General features: G+C 38.1%; 1 protein-coding gene across 4 annotated transcripts; it reads left to right on the top strand.

Moving 5' to 3' along the window:
- Nucleotides 1-2,379: 2,379 nt before the first annotated feature.
- LOC103714938 (WRKY transcription factor SUSIBA2-like) lies at nucleotides 2,380-13,842 on the top strand. 4 transcript variants are annotated; one of them, XR_003387129.2, is made up of 7 exons: nucleotides 2,380-2,751; nucleotides 4,533-4,724; nucleotides 10,773-11,337; nucleotides 11,440-11,602; nucleotides 11,694-11,852; nucleotides 12,779-13,548; nucleotides 13,668-13,842. XR_003387129.2 is itself a non-coding variant. In XM_008802418.4 (7 exons), exons 1-7 carry the CDS (start codon nucleotides 2,452-2,454, stop codon nucleotides 13,347-13,349), a joined length of 1,869 nt encoding a protein of 622 aa, XP_008800640.2. In that variant the 5' UTR covers nucleotides 2,380-2,451; the 3' UTR covers nucleotides 13,350-13,653. The 4 variants fall into 4 exon arrangements, 3 of the variants coding, with proteins under 3 accessions (XP_008800640.2, XP_008800638.2, XP_026663441.2); XM_008802418.4 differs by lacking the exon at nucleotides 13,668-13,842 and having other exon boundaries at nucleotides 10,773-10,904; nucleotides 10,986-11,337; nucleotides 12,779-13,653; XM_008802416.4 differs by lacking the exon at nucleotides 13,668-13,842 and having other exon boundaries at nucleotides 12,779-13,653.
- Nucleotides 13,843-14,706: the final 864 nt, after the last annotated feature.

Raw genomic sequence — 14,706 nt, 5'->3', positions numbered from 1 at the left:
GGAAGATTATCAAACTCGATATGGACTATTTTAGCTACTACAGGTGTAGCTAAATATAGTCCAAAAAGCGAGATACGTCACATTTATGGGTGTGTGAAGTCCATTAACTGTGACACTCCTCGTGTTATAGTCTAGTGCCTAAACAAAAATGTGTATGTGTGCTTTTCTATAAGTATTATTTATGCCATTGAAAAGTGAAGATATATTTGTGGATCGTCCCTTAGCAAGAGAGGTTCTAACTGGAGCTGCCATAGATCCTTAACTCTTGACGGTTAGGTCAATGAGAGGCTTAAGAACCTGACTCTGATACCACTTTTTGTCCAGCTATATAGGGGCTAAATTGGGCTTTTTCAAAAATTTAAGTGTAATGTGGCAGAATTAAAATCTTAATAGATGAATATTAATTTCAGTAAAGGAGTATAAGTAGATATACAAGAAATAAATGCAAGCAACACAAGCAAACCAAACACACAAGATTGATGGTAGTTCGTTGCCAACTTTACACCTATGTTCGCTCTCCAAAACTTTCTTTGTCAGAATTTCACTATAATCTTTTTGGGATTATAGCTCGGTTGTTTTACACAGGCTCACAATCAATCTAGTAGATTTATCCAGGCAATCAACCAAAACCTCCACTGATTGTTTTCTCAAGCTTACAATCAACCCAATTGATTTTTGCAGACAATCAACCAAATTTTTTTCTGAGCCTATCCTAACTCAACACAATCAAATTAAAAGTATGGATAGACCTTTCCTCAAGTTTCAGTTCTTGAAATTTGTTACAGCAAAGTATAGAAAGAATTAAGTATAGGCACAGTAAAATACATCGCCTAAATAATAAATATAAAAAAATAAATGAAGCTTGATTTTGTTGGTTGGCTTTGATTGATCTTGAATGCGCTTCACCAACTCTCAATTATAGAAGATATGATTATTCAGCTTACTATGAATGCTCTTGAATGATTTTCTCTTTGCAACTCTCTTTCTGTTTCTTTCTCTTTCTTGCTTTGATGGATTTTTTTTTGTACCGCTTGAGCTCTTTTAATCCTTTGCTGTTCTTATGTATTTATACTCTTTGGAAGAGGTTGGAACACACTCCTAGCCATTAGATATGTAAAAGAGCCGTTATGACATGAAAAACAACTATTCCGATTCACAGAAAAACTAGCTATTACTGTTGTCAAGCGCAGAAGAGTTGGCTTAATATCTTCAGAGGTTGACCCATGATCTTCAGGAATCAACTTGTCATATTCAGAGGTCGACTCGAACTTGTTTTTGCTTTTGCTACACTTTATTTTTTTTCTGTATATACTGTAGAGTCAACTCTCTCAGTTTAGAAGTTGACTTGTCTGGTGACATGAGACTCGTTATTTTCAGGAGTCAATTCTTCAATAGACTAATTTTACTGCTCTCCGTCTTTCCACTGTGGCCAATCAGGAGTCGACTTATTATTTTCTGGGGTTGACTCTTATTGGACTAGAGTCAGATTGTGATTCCTATAGGTTCACTCGCCAATGTGATAATTTTTTCATCTCTCTGTCTTTTCTCTATGGCCATTTAGGGATTGACTCGCTTATTTCTAAGGTTGACTCTTATTAGACTGGAGTCAGCTCATGTATTTCTTGGGTCAACTAGCCACTATGTTGAATTTTATGGCTTTCTATTTATTTTCTGAGACTGTTCTGGGTCGACTTGCAATCTGCTGGAGTCGACTATGAAGGTATATCAGTCAACGACAGTGTGCCATGGTCGACTCGTTGCAAATTTAAAGTCGACTCTTAAGGTAGTTCTAGATAAATTTTTTTGTATCTGCATGTGAGCTTCTAAGGATTGTTTTATGCTTCTTGATGTAGATCTTCAGATAGATGATCTTCATTTGAGAGTAACTGAAGATTTTCTTCTTTACATTCTGAAATGGATCAATTAATCTCAAGACAATAGATTAGTTATCTTTTTATTCAATTATTTTATATCATCAAAATTAATTTTTTAGGATCAACAAAATATGATGCATCTCTCATCCTTCTTTAAAGATGAAAATGCTATGCTGAAATCTAATGATGGGTGTAGAAAAACTATGTGAACTATATTGAAAAGCTGTGTTGAGCTTGCGCAACGCACGCTCCCAGCCTGACCGTCCAACTTGGAGGGCATAACAGTCAATTCCACATGCTCAACAGGCCTGGTGGGACAAAGCTCCAAGAGTAATTCGGTGAATTTGAGGAGGTCATTTATGTCAAATAAAAACCGGCAATGAATGAATCGGCTTCAGTCAAACAGCGTCGGTCGCCGACAAGCGACCAAAACACATTGCCAGACAAGTTGTTTTCCCAAAATACCCTTCACCTCCCCCTAAAACCGAATCGATCCTTCTCTCTCAGCAGCTACTCCTCCCTCCACTCCTCTCTCTTGCTCTCGTACGCTCGCTTCCTTGCTCTCGTGGATCCAAAAATGGCGGAGGATCCTGACGCCGAGGCTGGAGATCTCCCCGTCGGGGTGCCGCTGGTGGCATCGCGGGCGCCGGAGCTTCGATTCGATGGTTTCGGCGAGGGAAATGGTGGAGGGTCGTGGGAGGGGCGGGGCGGGAGGGAAGGGAGGGCGGATCCTAGGGTTTCGTCGCTCTCCGGGGCGAGGTACAAGTCGATGTCGCCGGCGCGCCTCCCGATCGCGCGCTCCCCGTGCCTCACAATCTCCTCCGGCCTCAGCCCTTCTGCGCTGCTCGAGTCGCCGGTCCTCCTCACCAATATGAAGGCACGGGCTCTCATCTATCCCCTACTACCTTTCTCTATCTATGATTCTTTTGGTGCTAAAACTTGTTAAATTCGATGAATTTTCTGTTATTATTTCTGCATTTCACGATGACATCTTTGTCTTACTTGCGTAATTTTCATTTTTTCCTGATTTTATTTATTTTTGGGTACGATGCGACGTGGAGTTGCTTGGTATCTGTCTATCGTTTTTTAGCAGTTTATTTGGTTCTGATATAAGAAAAATGAAAGTTTAAACGATTGTTCTGAATCTCACTGTACATGTGGAAATTTAGTGTTTTTAGCTTGGATTATGAACTACTGTAATGCTTTACCGGCGTTATAGTTACAGTAGGAATAGCCTAGTAACATTGACAAACATGTATATGTGCTTTTACCTTAAATTTTTTTATTTTGTTTCGTTTTAAAGAAATTTAATTTCATGATTAGTTCTGTTTTTAATGGATATGCATTTTGTAATGAGTTTATTCACTGATTATGATATTATTCTGCTTTATGTAAGATTATTCCATTCTTCTTTTTGTTTTTATCAATGGAACTTTTCTATTGTCATGAAAAAAAGGGCTGCAGAACTATGACTCGTGGCCGTAACTAGATTCTGATGCCCACTTTACGCCATTCTGTTTTTTTACACCTTTATTCTGGTATATGTGACATGAAGCTATTATCAAAATATCCGCTTTTGTTATTGACTTTGATGGGGAATCTGTCTCTCTCTTAAAAACTCCCCACTTTCTTTTTGTTAAAATGGAAATGGGTTTCCAGAGACTGTCTTTTTTTGGTGCCTGCCCTTTTCTGCTATGCCCTCTGAGCTCATCTGGGTAGTGATTTTAATTTGTGATGGCACATGAACATATGTGTACAACTTTTAGGACTTGTGGCTTTAAAGTAGAGAAGAGAACAATCATTTAAGTGCCTCTTTCATATGGCTCTCGCAGGTTCTTCAAGAAACGCTTTTCTATGGTGAGAGTCTTTAGGTTGTTATTGCAGTTACTAGAGGTCGCTTCAGTAAGGCAAAAGCATTTGTGAAAAGTTGTTGAGAAATAAGGAGAAGGAAGTTGGCAGAAGGGTGATACTTTAGTGATTGTTTCCTGGAGTAATTCTGGAAATGATTTTACATGTGCTATCTACTTTGTTTTAGTAACAAGTAAAATGAAATGATTTTTGTTGTTCTTGCTTGCTAAATGCTATTCTTTTATAGTCTTCTAGGTGTATCATCGTTTATGATCTTATAGATTCAAGAACACTGCAAGATAAATAGAAGATAAGCTGCCCAGAAGAAATTGAAGCTAGTCTTGTAGGTTACTGCCAATAATCATGATACAGGTCCTGTTTCTGTTTAAATTTCTATCTTTTTACTCACTTTTGTAAAAGTACTAGCATCTATTGAAACTGGAATTTTACTATAAGCAAGCTGGAATAATATTTCTCTTGTTTTTCTACTTTCCCATGCAAAACCTCTTCTTTGTACATCTTTGATTTGCTTTGTAAATACAGAGGAAGAAAGAATTTTGGTGCATTGTATTAAATAAACTCCTTTTGCTTTTGGAGGAAGATTTACTTCTCGTCAATTCCAGGTCTCTTCTTCAATATAATAGTCAAACCAAACCATCATTCTCTAGATGTTTAGCGGTCATGGACTGCAACATTGGAAGTTGCTTTGCCTTTTGCCTTTTCTCAAAAGCAAATTATCTAATTAAATTATGTACACTTCGATCATGCTAATGAATTCATGCTTCGTATTTGTCGTATTCTTTCATGCAGGCAGAGCCTTCCCCAACTACCGGTACCTTTAACATGGCCTTAGTGATGAATAAAACTGTTTGTTCTGACACAATATCATCTCCAAGGGATTCCAACACTAGTGCATGTGTTGAAGAGAATTCTGCAGCTTTTGAGTTCAAACGCCCTGTGAGATCATCTATAAATTCGGGCTTGTCTCCATTGGGAGCTTTGGTAATTCCCACTGCCTTCTTGTTATTTTCTTGTAAAATAAATTATGCATATCAATTCTGTTGCTTAAGTTACCAGAAATGATCACCATGGTTTGGCAGCCCAAGGATAAGGGAATTGACCTCTTGGACTTCTTTGAAATTGACTTCTGGATCAAAGCCATATCATATTCTGAATGTGGAAAACTGTGCTAATTAGTGAATCAGACATAAACTCAGCCAGCTCATGAAAACTCTTGTTTTAGGTTCGATAAGATTGATTCCTTGGATTGCTAGACTAGGTGCATTGAACATGGCCACTATTGATATTTCATACTTCTTGCTAATTATTTAAAACAAATTGCTTTATATTAAATCAACCACCTAATAATGTGAAACAAACCTGTAGATGTCATATGACCAAGAGAATCATAGAGTTACATGGAATGCAAACCCTGCCATAGATGTCAATTGACATTCATGATGAAGGTCTTGGTGCATGAGTAGGGGTTGTTGTCCAAGGATAGTACCAGCCAGCAATGCAATTTTTTCTTCAAGAATGATAATTAAAAGAACACTTGACCAAGATTTCTTTTTCTTCTTTGATCAACCTTGACTTAAAGCATTTATGTCTAAATAATTATTTTAGAAAAGTTTCCCAATACATAGGGAATTACTTAAAATAGAGTCCAGACTTAAATGTCATGGGCAGAACAGTTTGAAGGAACTTGGTGTTGAGAGAAGCTCGTTGAACTAAATGCAATGACAATTTCATAGCTATTGTGCTTTTAGGTGAAGCCAACTTATGTTGCCTTATTTTTGGTTAAAAACATGTCTATGTTTCTCAAGTACATCAATATGATTTTCTAAAGGATTCATAGGTTTGTTTTGGAATATTCTAATGGTGAATAGTTTGTCTTTTATTTGATATCATATATTTAATGTTGGGCTTCCCTTCTTTCTTTTCCTAGAAGCTTTATATAAAGATCATTTTAGGGTGTTATAGACTATAGGCTATAGAGTAAACTTTATTTTTGAATGTAGAATTACGTGAAATGTTTAATGTGTTCATGGGCAAGTATTTCACCTTTTCTCCCCCTCTTCTTTTCCATCCATAACTCTTCTCAGTTTGCTATCTCTTTTGAAGATTTCTTTCATTTGAAATAGCAATATAGTGAGTTTACAGCTTCAATCAGATTGAATTTGTTACTTTGCACATTAGGATTTTGAACTTTTTATGCATTTTAAGAGTTTGCTTCTTGAGAAATTGAGCAAGCTCATTCTTCAAGGCTTGAGTGAAGTCTTTCTCCTTCTACAATTTTTTCTGATCAAGAAGGGATGCTAAAATAGTTCAAATCCTCTTAAGTTCAGACCTGAACTGGAGAGGGCTAGTTTTCCTATTATGACTGTATGTGATCCATGTCGGCTGTGAATGGATAGGCCCCGTACAATACAAGGGGCAGTGCACCTCATGAGACCATTTGGAGCCCATCTAATCACGGCTGTCGTGCAAGTGATGGACGTTCCCATGATTGGAGATTCAGCCCTCTCTAGTTCAGGTCCAAACTGGTCAAGATCATCACTCATGTTAAAAACTTCATCATTATCAGTGATTCTGGTAATATAATGGGATACATGGGAGATTTCAACGAACCTATTTGCTCTATTTTAGGTTGAGGGATAGCATCATTGTGATTGAGCCATCTTCTCCCAAAAAAATTACCATGGTATTGAAGCTATATTTACTTAATTTTTAGTTTTTCAGAAAAAGCAGGGCCATGTCATGAAGAGCCAACTTGCTTTCATCCACTCCTTTTGTTGAGAGTTCTATTGATTATTACAGACATACAGCTAGGTGGTAACCAACCATTTTTTTTTCTACCTTCGATTAGCAAGACGAAAGAAAAAAATCAAGCTGGTTTCTTCACTTGATGAAGAAGAAACTAAAGATGGTTGCATGAGCAGTGACAAACTTCTAAAACCATTTACATTGTGTTGGTTCCATTTTCGTTGAAATTTCTTGAAGGTTTTGGTGATAGACATGAAAATGGTCTGGCGTAACTTTGCAATGTGACTTGAAACAATATAATATTAGGCCTACAGTTGTTTTCTTGACATCCCTAAATTTATCAACCTAACAAGTTTCATTATTTAAGAGATAATAATAAGTTCATATCAACTAGAACAATTACAAGCCTTGCTGGATTTTCTTTTTGATCTCCTTTTTTTTTTTTTTTTGGCTAAGGCGGGTGGATCATACCAGACGAGTATGGATGCACCCAATAAAATCAAAAAACAAAATATCTCGGAGTGCCAGGGGCAACTCTCCATCTTCAGCCCACAGTGTACTACCCGAGTGACTGGCTACATAAGCAACCACCCAGCCTGCGGCCCCATTAGCTTCACGGAAGACATGCTTGGCTTGGAAGGCCCCTCCATCCCTTACCATTGCCTAGATATCTCGGAGCAAAGGGTGGACGCAACCATTACCCCTTGGACCTCTCCAGATCTAGCTGATGACCGTAGCCAAGTCCCTCTCCAGGACGATAGAACTGGCCCGTAAAACACACCGAGCGTGACAAAGGCCCGCCCAAGCGGCCTTCAGCTCTGCACCCAGAACCGATATGTCAAATAGTTGATTGCCTCCTGCATCCACGACTCTGGCAAACGGATCCCGAATAATGAAACCTGCGCTGCCCCTCGTACTTCCGTCCAAAACAGACTCATCGAAGTTGACTTTGAGGAAACACAGGGGTGGGGGCTCCCAGGTGAAAAACACCGTACGAGATGCTGCCGAAGCAGAATAAGAACCCCAGATGTCCCAAGCTGTCAAGGTCGTCGCCTGCACACGGGCACTCTCCACTACAAGTCTCGGCGACATATTGCATTCGCCAAAGGTTCGAGCATTCCTAGCCAGCCAAATCTGGTAAGACATACAAATTGCTCGAGCTGCTTCTTGGCGGAGTAGTGGGGACTCCGAACATCGGCGCATGGCCTGTAAAAACTAGTCCCTCCGGCCCCGAACCTCCCACGGGATCCCTTCCAGTCGCTAGGTCGCCTTGGCCCATGTGTACTATAACAAGGCATGGTCCACCGTCTTTTTGATCTCCTTCAACAGTTTTATTTTCAAAATTAGTAATAACTATCATTAGATCTGTTGAGTTTGATGGATCTATCATTTTCATGTTTTATGCATGAGTATCAAAACAATATATGATTAGGCTAATATGGCTTTGGCTAAACTACCTAGCACTCATGCTTGGCTCAAAATGCTATTGGCATGCTTTGGCTTGGTTGAGACTAAAATTGTGACTTTCAGACTAGGCCTGGACTTGGACTTAGCTCAAACTTCCAAGCGTCTAGCTTGCCCTAGAATTTCCTGATTAGGGTTACTGGGGGTCAGGCTGGTGGTTTTGGTTAGGGAAAGTGTGTTGGTGGTTGAAGTTAGGGTGTAGGTGAGTTATGTGAGTAATTGGATCGGGGATTGCTGGTGGTTGAGGATTGGGTTTTTTGGGGTTTGGCATGGAAGGAAAGGGGCTAAAAATACAGGTGAGGGTTCAGGGCATTGGAGAGGTGGTTAGTAATCAAGGACTAGGCAACTATGCTTTTGGTGGAGGTGGTATAGAGGAGCCGAAGGGAGGGGTTGAAGAATGGAAGAGAAGAGAGAAAGAAGTTTCTAGGCATTTTCTACATTTGTAGATCATGAGCAATGGTGCGGACTTTTATTTTAGAGACTTATTGTTGATTTCATTGGAGGCATCTGGAGCCAAATATTCACAAAAGTATTCTAGCTTTATACAGAAAGTGAGAATGCTTTTGAGAGTATATGGCCCTGAATGCTTCCCAATGAAAACAAATACTAGCCAGCCAGCTAATAAAATCCATACCTCTGATCATGATTGGATGTCTAATTTAGCTAAAAACAAAAAAGAAATCATGTATTCATAAAGACTTCTATCTATATGTCAATTGGATGCAAAATGAGCAACTTTAATATATGTTATGTGTTTTAATTTGACTTATACTCCGGGAGTGTCCAAATCAATTGAACTTTGATCTTTATATGTTTGGATTGCTACATATACTCGCATGTGTAGGTGCTTCTCTCCAAGACTGAGCTGGATGGGGCAAATGGTGCTTCACTCAAGAAGCACTTAGTATCTCCACTGTTTCTAATTCAAACACCATGGATTACCAGCTAGGAGAGTTTTCCCAGATGTAAAGGTCTGCCAACCAAGTGTAGCATTTGACTTTTAAATTGCTAACAAGACCCCAGCAAAATGAATTTCTTTAAATTATTCTTTTGAAGATACCATCACCAACATCATGCATAGCACTCTCTCTCTCTAAAAGATTATAAAACAATATGGAACGTTATAGTTTGATGTCCCTGTGCAATGGAAATAGCTCATATTCAAGTTGTTTCTCTATTTAACAGGAAATGATAACTTCAAGTTTTGCATCTTGTCTGATATCTCTGTCACATTGTCGATTTGGATTCATATTGGGAACTCACTGTCACAGTAAAATTGATATTATCAGCTCTTATCACCTTAGTCAATACATATTGATATATTCCAATATTTTGGTAGATACAACATCAATATATCAGGAGATTTCCTGATTGATAGTTTAAAAATTTAAAACAAGATTTAATTGCTAAATATACCTATCAGGTCTCCTAATATGGTAATAAATTTTAGATTTATTTTATTAATTCGTATTCTGATATCTTGGTTCCTCTAATATCACCAATAATCTTGCAAAATCTTGAACAATATTTGATCTTTCCATTCAATCCCAGCCTTCCTTCTTGGCCAAAATAAAAAATCTTGGTCATCTTGGTCGCAGCTATCCATCAAGATGGTCAAGTTGAATAGTCTTAAAAATGATGGGCGATATCAAGTGTTTCTATTGCTTTGAGACATTATGATGTTATCTAATTTAAATAAATTTGTGTTCATAGTCTTGTCATTTTTGCAGTCAAGCTGCTGCACTTTTGACCAGTTGGGAGACCTCCACTACAGGAAACCGCCTCTAGCTTGTAATTCACCATCTCTGAACAAGAAACAACAAGGGCATTCAATATCGCTCTAGCGAAGTGCTATGTTGCCCAGCCAGAGTGCATGGAGGATAGGAAGGCCTACGTGCGCGAGTATATGTGGTGTTCCTCTTTAAGATATCTACATCAAGATCAATGGATTGGATTTTCAGATTACGTAGTCTACACTTTTTCCACTAACTATATTGCTATTATTCATTTTGTGCCTACTTGATACATAGGAAAGACCTAGGAGACCTCCAAAACAAATTTCAAATTATAGAGGCTGCAATATAACTTTTTAGTATCTAGGTATTGTAAAAACAGTGTAGATTGTGATCAACAGTGTAGATTCCCATTTTACGAGAGCTGTTATTCATTTTCATGAGGAGGTATTTGGGGCCCAATGCTCTCAAAAAGCATTAGAACTTTATATTCTGCTCGTTTGAGTTGATTATCCAATGGCATTTTTTCTTAAAATGATGCACCAATGCAATCTTACGTTAAAGAAGAAGCAAAAAGGCCTGGCATTTTGGTAGAACAATCTAAGCATCTTAATAATTTTAACAGGTGAGAATGAACTATGTAAATCTAAAACAAGGAATTGCTGAAACTGATTGAAACCAAGTTCTGGAGTCAGTTTTGGTTCCAGTTGACATGGTAGGATTGGTAGTCAACATGCATTCTCAATTTGCATTTCACTTATCTGCGTACCTAAGTCATGCTGCTTATAGCCGGGAACTCTCCAAGTAAATAGAGTCATGAACCTTTTCTTTGGTTGTATGAATGTTTATATGTTGTTTCAATAGCTACATCTTATTTATGCTTCTATGCAAGTAACATAACATGAAATTGAAGTTATGCTACTATAATTATGTATCGTCTGCTTACTTTGTGTGCATATGAGAAGTATCAGTGATGTGAGCTTGTTAATATTCATCTGATTTTGATCCAGAAGACTGCTGTTATCCAATTTCTATAACATGTCCAACGTTGTTATCGGCTTTATTTCATCCCTGCTATCTACTGTAGGCTTCTGTCAATCCAAGTCAACCAGAGCAGGAGCCTTCTTTACAAGTTCAAAGTCAATCACAAACTCAGACATCTTCCCAGTTAGCTAAAGCTGAGAAGGCAGCTTCTTCTTCCCATGAATTGACTTTGTCGGTAAGAAATCCACATCCACCTCTTGAAACACTTCCTTTGGCTGTTGTACCCCCGGAAGTTGCGTCTGATGAGTTACGACAGATCAACGGTTCAGAGAATGGCATACAGTCATTGCAATCTGATCATAATGGATATATGCCGTCAACTATAACTGAAAAGTCTTTAGAAGATGGATACAACTGGCGGAAATATGGGCAGAAACATGTTAAAGGAAGTGAATATCCTCGAAGCTATTACAAATGCACGCATCCTAATTGTCAAATGAAAAAGCAACTGGAACGCTCTCATGATGGACAGATTACTGAAATTACTTATAAAGGTCGGCATGATCATCCTAAACCTCAGCCTAGCCGTCGAATAGCAGTGGGTGTCATCCTTTCTGCCCAAGGAGAGGAAAAACCTGATGGGTTGCCTTCAGTAGCAAGTCCAGAAGGTAAGGGAACTTTGTCCACCGACCTACTTCATATGTCTTGAGTGAGTTGCTTTTCTGTATTCTCACCTAACAGTTCTCTATACCATGAAATAATATCTGCAGGTAAATCATCCACTGCGCACATATCTCATCCAATTGATCCAAATGGTGCTCCTCAGCTTTCTCCTATCTCAGCCAGTGATGATGATGTGGAAATTGGAGGTGCACATTCCCACTATACTGGCGATGAGGTTATTGATGGTGATGATCCGGAGTCAAAGCGCAGGTGCCCTGGGTTACACTTGAATTTAGAAATCACATGTGAGAGACAATGTGACTTGCTTTAATATTTTACTGTTCCTAATATCTGTAAACAGGAAAATGGATGCCACTTGTGTTGATGCTACTCCAATTGGTAAACCTAACCGTGAACCACGGGTTGTTGTACAAACAGTGAGTGAAGTTGATATATTGGATGATGGGTACCGCTGGCGGAAATATGGGCAGAAAGTAGTGAAAGGAAATCCAAATCCTCGGTAGGTCTCAGCTTTGAAGATTTTAGATATTCTTTTTTACCTGAACATTTTCTTTCTTAATTACCTCAAATATATTTTTATTTAGTTCATTTGTAGACAAACTTCTGCAAGTATATACCAGGTGCATTTTATTTTTGGAGAAAATTTAAACAGGTAACTCAGAGATGGTTGTTCTTATGAGAAACTAGAAGTTTTCATAGTCTTGAACTTGCATAATGCATCTTCACACAATGGAAAAACACAATGGAAAACATGGCTTATGCAGTAATCATTTGCTATAGATTAGGATATTAGTCTATTTTAGACCCTATACCAGTGCCACACTAGCAGTGACAGTACGGTGCGGTACATAGTTTTTTTTTTTCTTTTGGCATACTGAGTATTGGTACGCCACTGGTACTAGGTACTGGTATCGAACCACTATGGCATGGTATGCCCTATACCACCCGGTTCGGGCCGGTACGGCATACCTTGATGTAAATGGTATCTGATATGTTGTCGGGCCAGATACGGATTCCAGAACTGTTTCGGAAGCTTACGTGTTTTGTTTTTAGATACATAAAACTAAATTTGGTGCTGATAGATATTGTTAAAATGTGTCATTTGTCTGCTTCGAAGAAAAATTTGCAGGCTATGTAACATAAAAGATTAGTGGGTATATGAAGTACTTATTAATGTTCCGCTCTTTTGACAATAGAGGTGGGTATATCAAATTTTGATGTTATACAATCAAAACATATGGTATTGTATCAATCAGAGCAAAGAATGTTTTTTTGATGCCAGCTTGTTGGTATCAAATACTAAATCTTAAACTTGCCTGTCATTTTTCAAAGATCTATTAAATTTCGTATCCTGTTATTGATGAGCATCCTTAATGCTTCTCAGGGCTACGTAATCTTTCTAATGCTATTCTTGCATGAATTTAGGAGTTACTACAAATGCACAAATGCTGGGTGCCCTGTTAGGAAACACGTGGAGAGGGCTTCACACGATCCAAAAGCGGTGATAACCACTTATGAGGGCAAGCATAACCATGATGTACCTGCTGCAAAGACTGTCAACCATGATACATCTGTACCAATGATTGCAGATTGTTCCAACACTACGACGACTCGCACGTCAGCAGCTCTCAGAGGTTTTATGAGGACTTGTGACACAATGATTATCTCCCAGAAGTACACTCAACCGGAGGAGAGCGACACAATCAGCCTTGACCTTGGTGTTGGGATCAGCCGGAATCACAGCAACACAACTGAGCTGCACCAATCTCCAGCAAGAGACCAAATCCACAGCCATCAGATTCAATCTGTTGGTTCTGATTGTGGTAATGTGGTAATTCAAGCAAATCCATTATCAACTCTGTATGGAAATTCAAGCAATGGCATCTATGGCACTAGTGAAGACAAAGGCGAGGGTTTTATGTTCAGGACCGCACCTATAGACCGTTCATCTAACCTCTATTATGCAAGCACAGGAAGTTTAGTAATGGGCCCATGAGAGACTCTGTAACCTGGTTGAACAGAACATTGGGCTTAAATTGCCTGCGATTACAGATTTCTTCTGCTGTTCAGGCCAAAATAAAAACAGTGGATGTTCTTCGCAGGCTTATCATGTTGTACCATAACTCATTACAATGCTTCATGTGTAGTCAAGTAGCAAAATTCTGCGAAAGTTCACAGATCAGGTCTTATTGTGGGTATGCTGATGCTGCATCTATTATGATTAGATTCACCTTGTATCCCTTGATTGCTGTATAAAATTTTTTCATGAGTTGATATAAATATGTCTGATACTCATTTAACTCTCTTTTTCCAGCTCTCGAGAAAAAGTGAGGGGGAGAAGAAACTTCTATGCTTTTAACTAAAGCTGAACTGGTTGCTCAAACAATTCTGCCAGCTTTCTGAAGCTTTGTTTTTTTCTCTCTCTGATTGTATCTGCCAGCTTTGTTTTGCTTCTTAATAGATAAACATATACATGGTTAAACATTCTACTGAGGTTTAAGGCAATCCTTAAAAGATAAACATAGTTTTTATTAGACTGGGGGAGAGAGGAAGAGAGGAAAGAGGAGCTACAAAACAAAGGGATGCAGGGCAACTGCAGTGGATACAAGAGACAAGAGGCAGGGTTCGTTCATTGGTCCTAGGCCGCTAGGGTGAACTTGGGAATCAGAAGAAACAGTGCTAGGGTGAACTTGGGAATCAGAAGAAATAGATAGGGCTGAAAATAGATCGTATATTGAAATCTATATTTGTATCCATATTTATCAATAAATATAGATACAAATATTAAAATTAACATCCATATTTGTTCTAATTAGATACGAATCGGATGTTAAGCATATCCATATTTGTTATAAATGAATACTGATATGAATCAGATATTAAATATATTCATATTTTCTTATCCAAATACGGATATAAATTGAATATTTTCTTAGATACTAATTATATTTGAGCAAAATTCAAGAATGAAAATTAGCAATAAGAATATGATCATAAAGGAAAAATTCAATTAAAAAAAATAATTTTAACAAGTATTTATCAATAATAAAAACTAACCAATTCATAAAGGATATACCGCTCAAGGTTGATCGTTACCAAAGTAGACGAGATCTATGAGCCTCCAAGGTATTTTACGGCTATCGCTAGTTGTAATCGCAGGGTGAAAACTATGAAATGGACATGACCTTAAAAAATATAATTTTAACAAGAATTTATTAATAATAAAAACTAACAAATTTTTAAATGATATATCGCTCAAGGTTGGTCGTTACCAAAGTAGACGATATCTATGAGCCTCCAAGGCATTTTACGGTTATCGCTAGTTGTAATTGCAAGGTGGAAATTATGAAATG

This window comes from Phoenix dactylifera, chromosome 6, assembly GCF_009389715.1.
Source record: "Phoenix dactylifera cultivar Barhee BC4 chromosome 6, palm_55x_up_171113_PBpolish2nd_filt_p, whole genome shotgun sequence".
Lineage (NCBI taxonomy): Eukaryota > Viridiplantae > Streptophyta > Magnoliopsida > Arecales > Arecaceae > Phoenix > Phoenix dactylifera.
This window is presented reverse-complemented; position numbering and strand designations above follow the sequence as displayed.